At 36.4% G+C, this 21,326-nt stretch overlaps 1 protein-coding gene across 6 annotated transcripts in view; it reads right to left on the bottom strand.

The window, feature by feature from the left end:
- LTBP1 (latent transforming growth factor beta binding protein 1) overlaps positions 1-21,326 on the bottom strand; it is a 596,328-nt gene that overhangs the window by 43,043 nt on the left and 531,959 nt on the right. For 3 of the 6 annotated variants that reach the window (XM_053711862.1, XM_053711865.1, XM_053711860.1), the window contains 2 exons: positions 14,732-14,857; positions 6,337-6,489 (listed from right to left, as the gene is read on the bottom strand). In XM_053711862.1, coding sequence (XP_053567837.1) covers positions 6,337-6,489; positions 14,732-14,857 — 279 coding nt within the window. The remainder of the gene's footprint in view (positions 1-6,336; positions 6,490-14,731; positions 14,858-21,326) is intronic. The other 3 variants (XM_053711864.1, XM_053711866.1, XM_053711861.1) reach the window with 2 other exon arrangements.

Raw genomic sequence — 21,326 nt, 5'->3', positions numbered from 1 at the left:
CATTAAAAGGACACCCAAACCCAAAAAATGACTAATGATTCAGACAGAGAATACAATTTTAAACAACATTACAATTTACTTCTAGTATTTAATTTGCTTCATTCTTCAGATATCTTTTGTTGAAGAAATAGCAATGCACATGGGTGAGCCAATCACACAAGGCATTTATGTGCAGCCACCAATCAGCAGCTACTGAGCCTATTTAGGTATATGTTTCAAAAAAGGATATCAAGAGAATGAAACACATTAGATAATAGAAGTAAATTGGAAAGTTGTTTAAAATTTCATGGCAAACAGATCCTGAGCACTTGAGGGGAAAGTTAAAAAAATAAAAGCTTTATTAACCAAAAGTTAAAAAGTCCATAAGCATGCTGGATGACAAGGAGAACAATCCTAAAAATGCAATACTTAAAATTGAATGATCTTTTTAAATCATAAAAGAAAAAATATGGGTTTCATGTCCCTTTAATGTTATTTTAATGCAATAACAATTCAAGTCTACAGATCATGGTACAAGATTCCTATATTACCTTAATAAGGGCCAGATTATAAGTGGAGCGGTATTTAACATTCCTGCTCGCACGCTAACTCCGTTAGAAGTAAGCCTTTTGCGCGCGTTGGGTAACTCTCGTATGACAAGTAAAAGTAAAGAGTTTTCGCTCACACTAACCCGATATGCGCAAAAAGCCGAACTTAGGATATCGCAATCATGTTAATGTATTTCCCCACAGAAGTCAATGGAGCAAAAAAGTGAAAAAAAAACCACCCTACTCGTGCGCAAACCCAATTGACTATTCTCAAGTGAGCTAACCCAATATAAAAATATGAATATTTCACATTCCAATGTTCTTCACATAAAAGAATATATTTTATTTATTCATAAATACATACTTCTACATATAGATGATGGTATTTTGGAACAATATATAGCTATACCTATATATATATATATATCTACACATACATATATATACATACATTGTATAGACAGATATATATAGGAAAATCTATTTAAAAATACTTGGAACATATTCTGCTATGTGCAGAACATTGGAATGTGAAATATTTACAGAAAATGCACAGTATAACACTTTATTAAATATGAATATTGCATACATTTGCTTTAACATGTTTTCATCTACTTGACAGAAAACGGCTCTAATGCACTCCAATGTGGGGGATTTGACGCGCGTGAAGGGGTGGGGCGGGGTTGTCTACTACACTAGACTAAAGCTAAAATTAACCCTACAAGCTACCTAATTAACCCATTCACTGCTGGGCATAATACAAGTGTGGTGCGCAGCGGCATTTAGCAGCCTTCTAATTACCAAAAAGTAATGCCAAAGCCATAAATGTCTGCTATTTCTGAACAAAGGGGATCCCAGAGAAGCATTTACAACCATTTGTGCCATAATTGCACAAACTGTTTGTAAATAATTTCAGTGAAAAACCTAAAGTTTGTGAAAAAGTTAGTAAAAAAGTTAACGATTTTTTTTATTTGATCGCATTTGGCGGTGAAATGGTGGCATGAAATATACCAAAATGGGTCTAAATCAATACTTTGGGTTGTCTATTAAAAAAATATCTACATGTCAAGGGATATTCAGGGATCCCTAACAGATATCAGTGTTACAATGTAACTATTACTAATTTTGAAAAAAAAAAAATGGTTTGGAAGTAGCGAAGTGCTACTTGTACTTATTGCCCTATACCTTTGCAGTCTTTTTATTCTAACAACTGAGACCTTATAACTTTTTCATGCAATATTTCTTTTAATAATTTTTATCAGATAGTGTAACTGTACTTTTTAATGTATTTTTATATATGTTTTGTGACACTTTTTTGTCTTGCGAAACAGTTAACCAGAGGTCTGAGGATGCTTACTTAAATTGCGCTCAAGCGATCACGTTTACTTTCAACTTGTAAAACGAGCGCAAACCTCCAATAGCGTGCCACTCGTAATCTGACCCTAAAACGTTTAGAAATACTGAAGCAACTTTAAACATAATGAACTAGTATCTAAATTAATTTCTGTATTATCTAAATTAATCTCTAAAAAATTACATGGAAAAATAATGAAAAATCATAACGGTACTTTGTTTTGTTTTCCAACTGGTTGTACGGAGTTAATAAAAAGTAGATTAAGAATATAGTTGGTAAAATTAATGTTTTAAAAATCTAATCTTATTTCTTACCAGTAGTTTATATTGAGGTCCTGGTAGCTCTGTAACAAGAGAGCTTGCAGTGTTTATTTTTGTGTACTGGAATGCAACTGGAACACTAATCCTATCTCTAACCCAACCCAAAAATATAACCATAAAGAACTAAGATCTCTAATCATAAATTCACAAAACCTTAACAAAATCATAATCTTATCTCTAACGCTAACTAGATATCAGATGATAATATGACTAAGTCTAAACATAACCTCTCATAATGCTATCCAAAATGAGGGCCCCAATAGTAATAGAGTAAAACCATAATCATAATATTGTTAACTTAACTCGATTCCTAAAGAAAATGTAATTAATTGTATATCTATATATTGAAGCCTTATTACAATTCTAGTATTAACTAGAACCCTCATCTTAATTTAGCACTCAATGTATATATAAAAAAAGTTCACGATTCAAAATATGATTTGCATTTCAATGAAATAAAATAGCAAAATAAGAATATAGTAAAGTAAAGATTAGAAAGCAAAGGATACACGCAAATTTATAATACATAGATCATACAGGTACAAATCCCCAAATCTGGAATTCCAAAATCCAGAATTATTCAGAAATCCAGACCTTTTAAATTTATATTTTTAAAAAATTAAATTATTTGAAATTACCATTTTCTCTGGCAGTTTATTTTTTTGTGTTCTACAATGCAAATGCTAGTCTAGATTTATTTTATACACCACTAGCTTTCTGATTACAGTATTGTACTATAGTTGATGGTACTATGTATACAAAAGTGTAAAAACTGACATAAAACTACGTAAAGTAGCAACTATAAGTAGTATTATCACATGTAAATATTGCATAAATGACATAAGATATTGTTGATTAAACTTGGTCCCATAACCCTCTCCATGCTGCCCAATTTTACAAACTTCAAAAATGTTCTATAACTGTAAATTGGATTCGCTCAGAGGATTTTTCATAAGTCTGTCAACATTGAAAACATACCGCAGGAAATTGTCAGCATAATGTAATTTTCAGAGGGCAGAATGTTGATAAAGCAAACAGCACATTATTACAAAGCAAATGAATACAATGAAAGAAAACAGAAGCACAAATATTACCAGAGTTCCATCCTGCTTTGTTTATAAAACACCACATTTCTCCTTCCACATGACCAACGCAAGTTTGACAATTATAAAACCCTGAGTTAAATACACTATGGCAACATATTTAGAAGAATTACTATTTGCATCAGTTACCTTAATAAGGCCGAATAAGTGTCCTTTGTTTTATTTTTAGCCAAGCAATAAAGAGGTATTGTTTGTTACAGAAAGCTAATTTATCTCCTTTTATTCTTTTGGGTCATTTTATTCTTTTGGGTCATTAAAATCCTATTTTATACAAGTATAATCAATGGTTTGGTACATAATGAAAACCACTGTTTAGCTTAGACAGTGTACTGTAGGAAACTGGATTAAAATTTTTTAATACTGCTACTTACATTACAATAATAGTAATAACCACAATTATGACACTAGTAATTATATTAAGGGGATATGAAACCTGAAATGTTTCTTTCATGATTCACATAGAGCATGTAATTTTAAACTCCTAAAAGGATGTCGGACTCCAAAGTTGACTCATATAAAAATCTAAATTTTTTGAAGCACATTTAAACAGACACAGGAGGTGACATAAAAGTCATCTTACGCATTTTGTGCTACAACCGATCGCTTAATCATCTTCTATGATTAAGCGATCAGTTGTAGCGTCAAACGCGTAAGAGGCAGGAGAGAGGAAGGCCAGTTAGTAGGCTATTGCAGTATGTCAAGTTGGAAATTACAAGGGAGTGGATTAGTTGCTTAGTGCTGCCAACGCTCAGAAAGTGACACATTTTGGAGATATTGTGTAGGTAGTTGCGGCAGGATAAAGAGAGCCATTGGATGTGGGGGATGAATGACAGATTGGAGTCAAGTGGCAACAGACTTGGGGTGATGGGGACACAGTGAAGTCAGAAATTGGAGTAGAGCTAGAGGGAGGAATTAGAAGGAGCTCAGTCTTGGACATGTTAATCTTTAGGTGGCGCGAGGCCATCCAGGAAGCAATGCCAGCTAAGCAGTCTGCAGCTAAGAAGTCACTGACATGAGAAATGACAGGGAGAGAGAGCAGGGGTGGAGAGGTGTCATCAGCACAGCGGTCATATTTGAAGCCTTAGCTGTTGATAAGTTTACCCAGTGAAGAAGTATAAATAGAGAATATAAGAGGACCCAGGACAGAGCCTTGAGGTACTCCAACAGACAGAGACATTGAGGAGGTGTCACCGCCAGCAAATTAAGTGAATCCAAGAGAGGGCAAAGTCACAGAGACCAATAGAGCTGAGAGTCTATAGGTGGATGTGGTGGTCAACTGTGTTGAAACAGCTGAGAGGTCCTACTATTAATGTGAAGAAAGGTGGTTACATAGGTCTCTTAATTCTGCAATTTCCATGGACATTGTAGGCCTGGGATTGGTTCAGTACTTTTGGATTTATTAAAAAGCGTAGCATTCATTACGTCCATATGAGAATTTTTAGAAAAAACTACAATTAAAACTACTGTTTCTGTCTTCATGGAATTTAGAATGGAGATATATTTTATGATTAAGTATAATCTTTGCATAAAGAGACATTAAAATGAAATTGTTATTCTATGTAAAAAGTTTAATTATGAACAATGAAAAAAATGTTGCAATGCGCTTTTATTATTTATTTTGTCTGCTTTTCCTAAAGTTGATTGCAGAAAATTCCACTCCCCCCCCCAGAAGAGCTGAAGTGCATCCCATGGAACTCTGAGACTCCTACATGCTGCAAACTGATTGGTTAGTATGTACAGGAGGTCCTATAGATATATTCATAATTATATATACGTAGTTGGCTTTAATGACCCTTTATGTTGATGAAAAACAGAGCAGGATGTCTAGCAATCTAAAGCTTCAAGGTAGTGATTTTCATGTTGACAGTGCATGCCTAGAAAAAAAATTAGCTGAAACTAAATTTGCGCATATGCAGATGTCTTTCAACACCAAATTAAAATAACATTTTTATTTAAAGGGACATTAACCTGCCAGGGTACAACTACAGTAGCATGGTAACTACTCAACATGCTATTGTTTTTCCTTCAGTACCTGCAGCTCTCATTAAAGCTGTTATCTTATTATAACCTTTTAAAGAAGCCAGTCAGTAACGCTCTGCATGTTTATACTGGGTGCCACCATCTTATTGATACTTTGTGGGACAGAAGCAGTGCATTTTTACAGATCAGAGACATTGAGACTTTTTAACAGTTGTAACCTTCCACTTTGGATTAGCTCACACAACAGTATGCAGAAGAGTTACATTTTTGCATTTTTTTTTTACACAGTTTAAAAGGTACACAACAAATATGAAAAAGCTCTCGTTCTGTATTGCGCCCACTAAACTGAAATGCATGATACGGCTTGTCAAGAAGGCACAAATATCACTAATCTGTGAGTGTGCAAAACTCCTGTCACAGGGCACAAGAATACTTAAATTCCAAGATGGCAGCCCCCAGTGTGAAGGTGCAGAACTCACTAACCAGCACTTATTTAAGGGTTAAAATAATACAATAGCTGTGAGAACAGAAGGAAAAAGAACAGCATGGTGACTAGTAATCCTGCTACTGTAATTGTATCCAGCAGTTTAATGTCCCTTTGATGCATTTGTTGTCATTTTTTAATCGTGCATGCAAAGTGTACAAACTTTTGGGGAGTAGAGTTTAAAGGGACATGAAAGCCATTTTTTTTTATTTCCTGACTCAGATTCAGAACACAACTTTAATCAACTTTCCAATTTCTTTCTTTTCTAATTGTATTGGAATCCTTTGTTGAAGAAACAGTATTGTATTTGGGTGAGCCAATGACATAAGGAATATATGTGCAGCCACCAATCAACAGCTCCTGAGCCTATCTAGGTATACTTTTCAACAAAGGATATCAAGAGAATGAAACAAATTAGATAATAGAAGTAAATTGGAAAGTTATTTAGAATTGTGTTCTCTATCTGAATTATAAAAGATAACATTTAGGTTTCATGTCATTTTGCTTGATGAGACAGCTCAGCTCTGAAGCTCAGGCATGAATGTGATACTATATTTATAGTACCTACCTTCTAAATCGTAGCTACCTGCTAAATGGCACTGCCCAGTCATAGGGTCGTATTCTTGCTTGTCATCATGGCACAGACAGAGGAAAGTTCCTTCTACATTTTCACATCGGGCCTCTCCACAAACTCCACTAAGCATTTCACATTCGTTCACATCTGGAAAATTGTAAATACCGATTTAGTTACATATGTATATATATATATTTACTTACAGTTCTTTGTTTAAGCATCTAGGCCTGCACCATCTCCTGGAATGCACAAACTCTCTGGTGCACAATGAAAGTTTGTCGCTACTGAAAATACATTCAAGTGTTTCCTGAGTATTTCAACAATACTTGAGAGACAGATGTCTCTGAGGATCAGTTGATGATGCAGCTGGTTTACAAAAGGTTGTGAAACATTAAAAAAAAATGATTGCAATGCAGCCAACTGGATACTTATTAAATTAGTAAACATAATATCTAATTAAACTTTCATGATTCAAATAGAACACACAATTTGAAACCACTTTTCAATTTACTTCTATTGTCAAATTTGCTTTGTTCTCTTGGTATTCTTTGTTGAAGACAAAACCTAGGTAGGCTGTTGGGAGCATCTATAGCATATATATATATTGCTCTGAGCTCACCTAGAGAACAAAGCAAAATGTTTAATTATTTTGTGTCTTTAAAGCTTTAAATCGGGGTTTGTCCAACCAACAGCAGAAGGGCCAAACAGGGTCCATTCAATACTTTTTATCTGGTCTCTGAATGAAGATAGATTTAGTAACCCTCCCTCAATATGTTCTCTTGGAAAGGAGCTAAGGATCTACATAGTAAAGTTACATTAGATCAATTTCATTTCCATGTCCCTTGAAGTATTATGATCTTTGAAAAAAAAAATCCTGGAAGAGATGGCATGCATTTGTATTTGGTTTATCAGGTTCTTTAAAGGGACACTGAACCCAATTTTTTTCTTTTGTAATTCAGAAAGAGCATGCAATTTTAAGCAACTTTCTAATTTACTCCTATTATCAATTTTTCTTCGTTCTCTTGCTATCATTATTTGAAAAAGAAGGCATCTAATCTTTTTTTTGGTTTCAGTACTCTGGACAGCACTTTTTTTATTGGTGGATGAATTATCCACCAATCAGCAAGGACAACCCAGGTTGTTCACCATAAATGGGCCGGCATCTAAACTTACATTCTTGCATTTCAAATAAAGATACCAAGAGAATGAAGAAAATGTGATAATAGGAGTAAATTAGAAAGTTGCTTAAAATTTCATGCTCAATCTGAATCATGAAAGACATTTTTTGGGTACAGTGTCCCTTTAATGAATTTGAAAGAGCAGTATTTAATCGTGAAATAAAACTTTAAAAGGGACACTAAGGTCAAAGTTACATTTTCATGATTCAGCTTGAGCATGCAATTTTAAACAACTTTCTTATTTATTTTAATGTGCACAACTTTATAAAAGCACAAGACCCCCAGCTTCTACTGAGCATGTGCAAGCGCTCAGTGTATACGTATATGCGTTTTGCGATTGGCTGAGGGCTGTCATGTGGTACAGGGGCATGATAAATGGAAACAACATAAATTTGTGAGAATAAAATCTACTACTCATTTGGAATTCAAATCAAAGGGCCTATTTATGATTGTGCAAGCGAACATGATCCGATATAGCGGATCATGTCCACTGCACATCGATAAATGCCGACAGTAAACGCTCTCGGCATTTATCATTGCACCAGCAGTTCTTGTGAACTGCTGGTGCAATGCCGTCCCCTGCAGATTTGTGGCCAATCGGCCCTCTAGCAGGGGCTGTCAATCAACCCGATCGTATTCGATCGGGTTGATTTCTGACGATTTCTGTCCGCGGCCTCAGAGCAGACAGACAGATTATGGAGCGCTGTTTCCAGCGCACCTTCAGGCTCGCCAGAAACACGGGGCATCAAGCTCCATACCATAATCTAAAGCTCTCTGCTCTGCCAATATGATCTAAAAAAAGTACTCAAAGAATTTTAGAAACACAAATTTTACCTTGAGAGATGTTTATCTCACTTTACAGGGTTCTGTATGTGAAGGAGAGACTCCTATATAACAATGTAAGGTCTAAAAAAAACGAAAGTTTTTTGTAATTTCTCTCCAATGTTAGCGAGTTTTTGATCTTAGAAATGAATTCAGAAACCAAACAGGAAAATTGTGTTTCTGTATAATTAATCCTTAAAGACAAATTGCTTATTGTCTGATAAGGACAACTCATAAAGCTCTATTGATAAGAAAGCTACAAGCCCCATGCAAAACAAAAATAAAAGTTTATTGTTAGCACCAGTACATCAATTTTATGGAGAAAACTGTAATACGTTTTAAAATCTACTCTTTAAGATACTACAAAGAAAAAATTGGCTTCCAAGACACATTTGTCAAATTAGACAACTATCCAATTTTGAATGTTTCAAACTTACATTTCGGTACGGATATTTTGTACTGATAAGATTTACTTACAAAAATAATAGTATTTATCATTCTCAGTAATATAATGACTTGTTCTACCGTAAAATACATTGAGAGAAATAGAAAACTAAGTTATAATTCCCAAAAGACCAAACAGACACTTATAAAAGTAATAAAAACTGTAGCAAATAAAAATATCAGTAGCAGATGTTAAAATAAAAACAACATACAATATTTGTGACTGATATATGGAGTGATCATTTTGTTGGCTTGCTATGATATCTTTTTACAAACATCTGTTTGCATTTGCAATGTATCATTGGCTTTGTGAGGTAACTAAGATGATACAGTAGTTCAGCACCACAGACTTCTGTAAATTTGTACAGGAACAAGAGGGCAAATGGCAGGTACTCCAATAACCAGATAGGCGCAACTGTATTCAGTAAAAAATTCAAAACTTTAATGAAAAAATGTTTAAAAATTGTATATAAAATACACAATCAAGCTGGACACAAAGACAGGGGGTGAAAAAGACAGGCCTGACGCGTTTCGCGCCCCCTAGTGGCGCTTATTCATAGGCGTAAATTTGTATTCTTCAAGAATCTTAAAGGGATATGAATTGACATTAATTAGATAAAGCATAACATTTTCAACAACTTTCCAATTTACTTCTATTATCAAATACTGGGAGCTAGCTGACCACATTTGGTGAGCAAATAACAAGAGTCTTATATGTGCCAGCAGCTGCTCCTAAACCTAACCAGGTATTCTTTTCATTCAAAGATTACAAGAGAATATGGCAAATTAGATAATGCAAGTATATTAGGAAGTGGTTTAAAATGGCATGCTCTGTCTGACTCACTAAAGAAAAACAGTAAGTTTCATGTCCCTTTAAGTATGTAAAGTATTCAGTGGTTGAATGGCAAATTCATTTTTTTAAGCATCCTCTGGGAAGCAACATGATGGAGGTAATTTGTGTAATGCTTAAAAACAAAATATAAAGCTGTGCGTCTTAATATTGAAGCTGTGTATTTTAATACAAATCTGTTTTCCCTATTGCAGGATTATTCATATCTGTACTGAAATAAAGGCACTGCCATAATTTATTATCTTGTTCTCTAACTGTGCATCCTAAATAGACGTCAGCATATAGGGCAGGGATAGGCAAGGTGTCCGTACACGGGCACTGGTGTCCATGACTAGCCCTTGCAGTGTCCTCCACCCCTTAGTATATTATTTCTTTCTGATTAAATAATAAGAATTAAAAAAAATATGTAGTGTGAATAAAGTTATGGAATAAATAAAGCCTGAGTGAAATACTGGATGTGTATCTGCATCAGTATAATAATACACAGCTATATACAAAGACACAGTAGTGACACTGGCACATGCGTATAGCCAGAGGAGGGCTGGTTATAGGATCAGTGGTATCTGCATCAGTATAATAACACCCAGCGCTATATAATGACACAGTAGTGACACTGGCACATGGGTATAGCCAGACAAGGACTGGTTATAGGATCAGTGGTATCTGCATCAGTATAATAACACCCAGCGCTATATAATGACACAGTAGTGACACTGGCACATGGGTATAGCCAGACAAGGACTGGTTATAGGATCAGTGGTATCTGCATCAGTATAATAACACCCAGCACTATATAATGACACAGTAGTGACACTGGCACATGGGTATAGCCAGACAAGGACTGGTTATAGGATCAGTGGTATCTGCATCAGTATAATAACACCCAGCGCTATATAATGACACAGTAGTGACACTGGCACATGGGTATAGCCAGACAAGGACTGGTTATAGGATCAGTGGTATCTGCATCAGTATAATAACACCCAGCGCTATATAATGACACAGTAGTGACACTGGCACATGCATATAGCCAGACAAGGACTGGTTATAGGATCAGTGGTATCTGCATCAGTATAATAACAGCAAGCACTATATAATGACACAGTAGTGACACTGGCACATGGGTATAGCCAGAGGAGGGCTGGTTATAGGATCAGTGGTATCTGCATCAGTATAATAACACCCAGCGCTATATAATGACACAGTAGTGACACTGGCACATGCGTATAGCCAGACAAGTGCTGGTTATAGGGTCAGTGGTATCTGCATCAGTATAATAACACCCAGCGCTATATAATGACACAGTAGTGACACTGGCACATGGGTATAGCCAGAGGAGGGCTGGTTATAGGATCAGTGGTATCTGCATCAGTATAATAACACCCAGTGCTATATAATGACACAGTAGTGACAATGGCTTATGGTTATAGGATCAGTGTTATCTGCATCTGTATAATAACACCCAGCTCTATACAAAGACACAGTAGTGACACTGGCACATGCGTATAGCCAGACAAGGGCTGGTTATAGGGTCAGTGGTATCTAAATCAGTATAATAACACCCAGCGCTATATAATGACACAGTAGTGACACTGGCACATGGGTATGGCCAGAGGAGGGCTGGTTATAGGGTCAGTGGTATCTGCATCAGTATAATAACACCCAGCACTATATAATGACAGATTAGTGACACTGGCCCATGGGTATAGCCAGAGGAGGGCTGGTTATAGGATCAGTGGTATCTTCATCAGTATAATCAACACCAAGCACTATACAAAGACACAGTAGTGACACTGGCTCATAGGTATAGTCAGAGGAGGGCTGGTTATAGGATCAGTGGTATCTGCATCAGTATAATAACACCCAACACTATAAAATAATGTTTTTAAAGGGACAGTAAACCTTAAAAATAATGTTATATAATTCTGCACATACTGCAGAATTATATAACATTATATTAGCGCAAACGTTTTAAAACAAAATTTCCCCTGCAGGAGCGAGCTGCACTTAGTGCTATGGCGCAGTCGAGCCGGGCTGTGACTATACAGCTGGCCCGATGCGCTGTTTGAAAAAAAACAGACCCGCTCAGAAGATCACAGAGAGCGGGTCTGTAAAACAGCAGGTTTTATTTAAAATTCAAAGGGGAAATTTTGTTTTAAAACATTTGCGCTAATAAAATGTTATATAATTCTGCACTATGTGCAGAATTATATAACATTATTTTTAATGTTTACTGACACTTTAATTTCAAATGTACCTTGGTGTTCTTCACTAAGGTCTGTACTTTGGAAAATGTCCACCACAGCCTTTGTCCGTGCCTATCCCTGATTTAGGGCTCCATGTACTAAGCAGCGAAAGCTGCTCTGCAGCCCTTACGGGGCAGGTTCGGATATGCGAGCCTACTTGCCGCAATGTAAGAAGCAGTGGTCATTAGACCGCTGTTTCTTACAGCCTACGCCACCTCTTAGGTGGCGAGGGAAGATCACTGAGAGCTCGCTCATGGTGATTGACAGTCCCTTCTCTCACACAATTGGTCATGCGAGAGAAGGGGCGGGCATTACATGCTCACTTGAGCATGTAATGATACATACAGCAGCAGATCCTGTTTGTCTGCTGCCCGTATGTAGCGAAGGCGAGCGGACAACTTCTCGAGTTGATATGCTTGTCCACTCGCTCCTTCGTACACGGGCTATTAGTGTTTACTTAGTATATTTAACATGTTTTGCAAGAAAAAAAACACGTATTTTAAATGCCCTCTATCTGCAATAGTGGATCTTATATATTTCCAATGGACAGCTCCAATTCTTAACTATGTAGAGGTTAAATGTATATTTAACTCAAAATCTAATCCCTAACATGTGTACTTATGATAAATAAAATATTACAGGAAAAATTCCTTTTTTTTGTCTGCTTTTGTTGTAAAATGCACCTAAAATTGTGTTGTTTCTACTCTCCCAGACAGGCTGAAAAAAATACTGTGTACTTACAAGGGACAAAAAAAGTGCATAAAAGAGAAAATGCTCTATAAATGTAAAAAGAAAACGCACAATAGTGACTGTCTGAGTGGTTATTTATGCTTGAATGTTTAGTGTCAAACACGGAAGGTTAATTTATGTGCTCCTGCAACCCAGGGTATAAGCTTGCTCCAGCTAGGGAATATTATGATACAGTGGCCTCTATTTATGAACGGTCTTGCGGACCTGATCCCACAGTGCGGATCAGGTCCACAAAACCTCGCTGAATGCGGAGAGCAATACGCTCTCCGTATTCAGCATTGCACCAGCAGCTCACAAGAGCTGCTGGTGCAACACCGCCCCCTGCTGACTCGCGGCCAATCGGCCGCTAGCAGGAAGGTGTCAATCAACCCGATCGTATTCGATCGGGTTGAATTGCGGCGATTCCTGTCTGCCTGCTCAGAGCAGGCGGACAGGGTTATGGAGCAGCGGTCTATAGACCGCTGCTTCATAACTGCTGTTTCTGGCGAGTCTGAAGACTTGCCAGAAATACGGGCCATCAAGCTCCATTTTTCAGTGTAACCCAAATTTTTTCTTTCATGGTTCAGATAGAGAAGGCAATTTTAAGAAACTTTCTAATTTACTCCTATAAACAATTTTTCTTCGTTCTCTTGGTATCTCTATTCGAAAAAGCTTAGGAATGTAAGCTTAGGAGCCGGCCTATTTTTGGTTTAGCACCTGGGTAGCGCTTGCTGACTGATGGCTACATTTAGCCACCAATCAGCAAGCACTACCCAAAGCTTACATTTCTGCTATATTTATTTACAGAAAGATAAAAAATGCTGAGAATTTCAGTGGCCTAGATTCAATCAGACCCATCCATGAAACGAATATCTTGCGGGATAAAGCGCCTTAACACTGCAATTTCAAAAGTGAGGAATTTCATAGCGATTTGTATCTGCCTCTGTTAATAGCTACAATTTGCAAGTGACGCTCCATTATAATCAATTAACATTAATCTATATCGCAGCCGTTCACTTCGCAGTGTATAGAAAAAGTTCCACTGTGAAGTTTACCGTCAAAACCAAGTGTATTAAAAAAAACAAAAAAATAAACTCCCTCTACAAAACATATGCACAAAAGAAATGTTGAAAATAGGTAAAGAAAATAAATAAATAAAACAGACACGACTGTGAGATAAAACACAGGGGTGATAGAGCTGTAGGTGAAAAATCCTGATCACGCCTCTAAAATGACTAGGAAAGTCCATAGCCAGGCCCTGCAAGATACCTCTCTATCCAGCAAGATTATTAAGTGCAAATATTTTGCAATTACTTAAACCATTTTGCAAGAGGCTGTAAATATTGTTTTTCATAGTTGCTAAAGAGGTTCACATTTGACATCCAAGATATCATGTACTCGCACCTCAAACAACTATATGCTGGAAAAGAAGAGGTTAAGTGACGCTCAATGAGTTTCGACCATGCTCTTGTCTTTAAAGGACCATAAAACCCAAATGTTTTCTTTCATGATTCAGATAGCACAAACAATTTTAAATAATGTACCAGTTTACTTCTATTGTCAAATTTCTCTTTTTATCCTTTGTTGAAATCAGGAATTTAGGTTCAGGAGTGTGCACGTCTGCAGTACAATTTGGCAGCCATTTTGCAACAATGTTATACAAACCAAGAACACTAAATGGCAACACTATTTCCTGTCATGTAGTGCTGCAGACATGTCCACGCTACCTATCTAGATATCTCTTCAACTAAAGAATAACAAGGGAACAAAGAAAATTTGAGAGTATAAAAAATTGGAAACTTTTTTTTAAATTCCCTATCTGCGTCATGAAAAAAAAATGTGGGGGTTTCATGCCCCTTTAAAATTAGTCTCTTCAGCAATTTTATGGACATCTATGAATCTAGACCAGTGTATCCCATCAACAGAGCTCAAGAATAACAATGTAATAATGGTTAGTGGAAAAGATTAATATCTATAGAGATTCATGTCAGGGACCAATACAATACAAAAACACTGTTTATTGTGGAAATAAAGAATGCTGATATCTCATTTAATTACAAAAATCTACAATTTTTTTGTCAAGCAAATAAGAAAAAGTGATTTAAAATGATTTAACTCACCAACACAACCTTGCCCATCCAAAGAGTCCTGGTAACCCTGGTAACACAGGCAGCGGTAAGACCCTTCAGTATTTTCACAGAACCCTTGGCTGCCACAGTGAGTGAGGTTAGCACATTCATCAACATCTGCAAATAAGACGTTTCACATCAGACAGACAGACTTACACATGATACAAAACAAGGTAAGTACGCTACGTACAAGGTAAGTACATAAAAAACAGTCTTTAACATTAAATACTATACAAAACACAACATTGTGGTTCTGTGGTCACTAACAAATGAGATATTTATTAAGGTGTTTTAAAATCTTTCCCTATTTATACCCATCTGTTATGGCTCTTCAGAAAATTATTAAAAATGTTAAAACTGTGGATAAAATGGAGCACCAGCTCCCTTTAATAAATACAGCTTTAATGGACATTAGACACGTTGATATTTTAAAATAAAATGTTTTATTATGTGTATTAAAAAATGTAATACACTATTGTTATTTATTTTGTCCCTTTTTCCTGTAACTTTGGGTTTTTTAATTCCTGGAAGTGCAGACTTCACAAGCCTAAAATTGCTAAATTCCACAAAGTAATTTTTTTAAACAAACTAACCAGTCATTTATATGTGTCCCACCAGCCTTAGCAGAGGAGATTAGATAAGGGAAACCTACATGGCGGCACTCATTATTTTATGGAGATTAACATTTTAGGAATCAAAAGAAGAAGGATACTTCGCTTAAAAATAAAACTTAACATTTATTATTCCGTTAAAAATGAATAAACAGCAGCCAAACAAACAAAGATGGTTATGTGCAGCGCAACTGGCTTACGCGTTTCGGCATTCCGCTGTAATCATTGCCTGGCTTGTGTATACTTCTTCTCACTTTAAATACCTGTTAAAACAATGCTATTGGTTAAGATGGAGAGCGTGTCACCATCTGTACACCTGTTCTATACAGCAAAATTCCTAATGATTACCTTAGACTAGGTATATTGCTTAATCATATGGAATCATCTAATGACAAGAAATTGAAAAATAAACACTGCAACGTTGCACTTAATTAAATTACAAATGCCATGCAACCTATTACTACATTCTAATCTTGGTAATCCTACATATGGTACACATTGAATAATAACTATTGGGAATAGGAGGTCTGGAGACAACCGGCACTCTTTTCTCAGTCTCAACATAACAACTATTTTTAAATCATGTAAATATTTTGGAACTATGTAAGATGTATTAAGTGATACATTAGTTACATTATGTGTCTGTTGTAATTGAACTTACATTGCAGTAAATTTGCACTTTAGTATTCTAATATACACATTACTTTCAGGTTATTCAATGTGTAGCATATTACCAGGATAAGAATGTAATAATATGTTGCATGGCATATGTATTTTAATTAAGTGCAACATTGCAGTGTTTATTTTTCAATTTCTTGTCATTAGATGATTCCATATGATTAAGCAATATACCTAGTCTAAGGTAATCATTAGGAATTTTGCCGTATAGAACAGGTGTACAGATGGTGACGCGCGCTCCTTCTGAACCAATAGCATTGTTTTAACAGGTATTTAAAGTGAGAAATATACACAAGCCAGGCTACGATTACGGCGGAATGCCGAAACGCGTAAGCCAGTTGTGCTGCGCATAACCATCTTTGCTTGTTTGGCTGCTGTCTATTCTTTTTTAATGGAATAATAAATGTTAAGTTTAATTTTTGAGAGGAGTATTCTTCTTCTTTTGATTCCTGCATTGCTAACCGGCACTCCACGCTCATACAGTGCAAATGCCGGCTATCCATGGATTGGGACAGAGATTACACCCCCCCTGTTGTGACATCACAACCCCACAGACGAGCGGGATGGTAACTGAGAAGGCCTGAAAGCCGGACTGCTGAATTGGAATGGTGGCGGAGAGAGCCACAGAAGCATTGAAGGGCTTGGTCGTATCAGATGGGCAGGTGATACACCCCCACGGATCCCGCACAGACGGAGAGGGTAGATGACCGATTGGGCACGTATGGAGGTATGTGCAGGGTGATAATATAGCCAATTGACAGCACACTTTCCATCCCGGTGTGAACATGGAGTTCCAAGGAAAGCTATATCCCTGACATCCCATAGGTACATTGGCTACTGGGATGCACATAGATGGTTATAACTTGTAAGTGCCTAGGTTCTTATGCAAGGGGGAGTAAAGACTACTTATACAGGACATTTTGTTGCTGAGTCCGGATTTGATTTATATATAAAAATGTTTGTTTGGCTTTATTAGTATATATCACACAAGGACTGATTAACATTTTACACATATTTCCTCAACAGTTAAACAATTTATAGAATTTTTTTAAATTTCACCTGCATTTTACATCATTTGAATGCTTTCTAAACACCATGTAAATGGGCAGTTTTAAATTTTATCTATCTTGTTCTTTAAAGGGACATTAAAGTCAGTTTTTCTTTGTTGCATCCAAATCAGGGCAGTTTAAACAGTATTTTTTTTTTTTTTGAGAGAGAGAGAAAGAGAGTGGAAAAAAATATGTTTGAGGCGAGTATCAGTATCTACCAATGGAGCTGTGGTAGTTTTATTAGACATGCATTTATGAACTTTGGCAGTAAACAAATGCCAACAATGACGTCTGCAAATCGCATTTGGCAATTTTCAAAGTTGGATTTATTCTTCTGAAACTGTAACACACTAACATATGTGCAAATACAGATTTTAGTGTGTTGCACTTTCACAAGAATAAATCTAGCTCCGAAATTTGCTGAAAGAGGCTTGCGGCAGCCATCTTTGGGATTCATTTACTGCCAACGTTCACAAATACACGTCTACATTTTATTATCAGCCCTAGCTTTTATCACACTAATCAGTATTACTTGTCCATGTACTTACTGTAAATTTTTAAAATCATTTTATTTTGCACAAATGAAAATATTAACATGTTTAAACAAATATTTTTCACATGCAGAATATAGATATCTAGACGTTAATATTTTTCTCTTGTACATAGAAATTCAAGCTTTTTTTTCAATCAGGAATCCCACCACACTATATATGGCTTGTGTATAGTTCTGCCGTTTCTGCTATCATTTTTCTTTGGTTGTGGAAATCAAGTGCTAAGATAACGTAGCTTTAAACATTACTTCGCACAGCATTATTATACAGAGATCATATCACTTTTAAATAAGTATGTTGTGCAGACAAGCAGAAGATTATAATCATTGAAGCTAATTAAATAGTGGTGATTAATAACTCTATGGTCAGGAATATTTTTAAGTGACTAATTCTCAGAATACATCCATCCATTAAAAATCATGATGCTGTGCACGTTAAATGGAAATGCTATCTGTACACGATTCAAAATGAGTGTTTAAAGAAATGTAACACATAGAAACACAAGTATAAAGTGTACACAAAAACAACAAATACACAATGAAAATGACAAAAACATAAATACAAACATCAGTAAAAATGTAGCTTTAAAGCATCATTTCCCAACTCCAGTCTTCAGTACCACAAAAAAATAGGTCAATAGGACTGTGTTGGATGAGAAGTCAGCAAAAATGTAAAATTTTTGAGATCCTAACTGTCCATCATATTATGAGATTTTTACTGTTTGGAAGATCTGCTTCTCTTTAACTCCACTAGATTTTGCTTTTCTATAAATGTCCTATTTTCTAAAGTAAAAACTAGAAAAAGGCTCAAACTTTGCTCATAGCCAGCAACCAACTCCAGCTAATCTGGCTCAGGCAATGTCCACCCCTGCCAATTGATTAAACATCCCATTGGTCATGGCTCAGCTAAAGAACACCAACGAACACGCCCCCAAGGTTCTTTTACTCAGCCTATGGCAGACCTTCCAACTGTTCCTATTTGAGAGGGACAGTTCCTGATTCTGAGCTCTGTCCCTCTGAGACAGCCATATGAACTGCACTGACACACCCACAGACCACTCAGAAACACCCACAACCCCACCCACTAACCACTCATGATCCCTCCCCTCCAAACATGGCTCCACCCAAAAAATGGTGACAAGCCCCTAATAACCCCCTGTGTCCCTGATACTCTGCCACAAATGTTGAGATGTAAGTACGTGATGAATAATCGATTATATCACATGCTGTACATCAAACATAATTTGCATACAAAGAGAGAAGCGCTCTCTGTACATCAAACATATGTACTGGTGAGACCAGAGTGGCTGTGAGTGAATCTAGACCAGTAAGAGGAAGTGAGAGGCTAATAAAAGATATTCCCATAGTGATGACATCTTTATATTTACTATCCCTATTAAATGTTATATATCCCTGTTGCAGTTACAAGAATAAAAATGTAACATTCCTATCTATACAGCAAGGAGTGTTTTTACTTACTGCTACGACATGCATGGATTGAAAGGATAAAAACAAGATCCTGTCTGCTCATTAACAGTCACATAATTTAGATTGCAGACCCCTGTTATGGACTTTTTAAAAGTAGTAATGCACATACCAGATGGATACAGGATCAAAATAAAATCTAACAATGTCCCCGTCAGCAAGTCTGTAGTGAAGCCAACCACTTTACAGCACTTCTTGGAATACCGGCTCATATTCAGTAGGAGCTGTATGTGCAACTAAATTAAAGCCTGCAACATCTGCCAGAATAGTATCTGTTTAAAGTAAAATACTTATGAATAAAAGTGAAAATCACTTTTGTTTATATATTTTTATTGTAGGCCTGACTTTTAGCGAGAATTCTGAAAATCGAGCCTATGACAAAAAAATAAATATAGCCAAAATAACTTTCATTTTAGTATTTACTTTTTAAAGGGACATTGAATTGTAAAATATCACCCTTTTTAATGTTCCTATTGATCCATTTTACATGCTGGAGTTTATAAAACTGTTTACAAACAACTCCTTTATTTTGTTATTTGAAAAAGCAGATTTTGCCTATAAAACTGCCGCCTATACTGAAATTTAAATAATTCTGAATTTGTTATAGAAAAGCTTTGTAAACAAATGGCAGCAGCATCAGAAATCAATCTCCCAGACAGTGTAGGATGTCAAAGAGAACCCAGCCTATTTGAGAGGGTGTTCCTGCTAATGCTTTGAATGAAATAAACTTGTATCAACTCCTTGCCCGAGTACATTGTTTGTTTAAACACATAGTGGCCGATTTTTAAAGGGCTGAAAGGCCCCTAATGCCCCTGTTTCCCGGCAAGCCTTCAGGCTAGCCGGAAACAGCAGTTATGAAGCAGCGGTCTTAAGACCACTGCTCCTTAACTGGTCCGCTGCCTCTGAGGCTGCGGACATCAATCCACCCGATCCTATACGATCGGGTTGATTGACACCCTCTGCTAGCAGCCGATTGGCCACGAATCCGCAGAGGGCGGCATTGCTCAAGCAGTTCACCAGAACTGCTTGTGCAATGTTAAATGCCGACAGCGTATGCTGTCGGCATTGTCTGGCGGACATTGGTAAATCGGCCCCATAATATTCAGGCTAAATTCAGTTTAGTTGCCCATACAGTCCCTAATGATTATGATTAAAACATTTGATTGGGTATGTGCCATATATTGAATTTGTTTGACAAACGAATATCCGAATAATGAATTTTGTACGGACCTACATTTTATTACTGCATTAGAATACATTATAAAACAAGTTGTATTTTTATATTCCTAATATATAATTTAAAGAGATATACACATGAAATAGTAATGCTTTGGCTAAATAACCCAAGCATACTATTTTAATTTACTTTACAATATATGTGCACTATAAAAAGAATAAATTGTTTTTTTTCACATGTCCCAGGTTAAAGGTTTCCCCCCTCTAAAATGTAAACATGACAATCACTGAAGGCCTGGATTCTCTAAAGCTTGTCTGGAGAGATTATCTAAGAGATACTACAAAGTCCCTCAAAGAATTTTATAGGAACAAAATGAAGCTTAAAAACTGTATATGTTTTTAAAAGGACAAGAAACTTAATTTTTCCCCATGGTTTATATAAAGCATACAACTTTGCAATTGACTTCTATTATCAATTTGCTTCATTCTCTTGGTATCCTTTGTTGAAGGAACAGCAATGCACTACTTGAGCTAACTGAACACATTGGTGAGCCAATGACAATAGGCAAATTTGTGTAGCCACCAATCAGCAGCTAGCTCTTATGTACTGCATGTAGGAATGTTTTTAAAAAGTTGTATGCTCTATCTGAATCAAGCCCAATAAGGGAAAAATAGTTTTTGAGAGGTTGAACTTTTTGGATTATGGAATAGGTGTAGTTTAGATGTTTGATGTGTTGTACAGATGTTTCATATAATAATAAAAAACACACGGCTAAATTTAGAGTTTGGCGTTAGCCGTCAAAACCAGCGTTAGAGGCTCCTAACGCTGGTTTTGGGCTACCACTGGTATTTAGAGTCAGTCAGGAAAGGGTCTAAAGCTCACTTTGCAGCCGCGACTTTTCCATACCGCAGATCCCCCTACGCCATTTGCGGATCCTATCTTTTCAATGGGATCTTTCTAACGCCGGTATTTAGAGTCGTGGCTGAAGTGAGCGTTAGAAATCTAACGACAAAACTCCAGCTGCAGAAAAAAGTCA

Source organism: Bombina bombina, chromosome 4 (assembly GCF_027579735.1).
Source record: "Bombina bombina isolate aBomBom1 chromosome 4, aBomBom1.pri, whole genome shotgun sequence".
NCBI lineage: Eukaryota > Metazoa > Chordata > Amphibia > Anura > Bombinatoridae > Bombina > Bombina bombina.
This window is presented reverse-complemented; position numbering and strand designations above follow the sequence as displayed.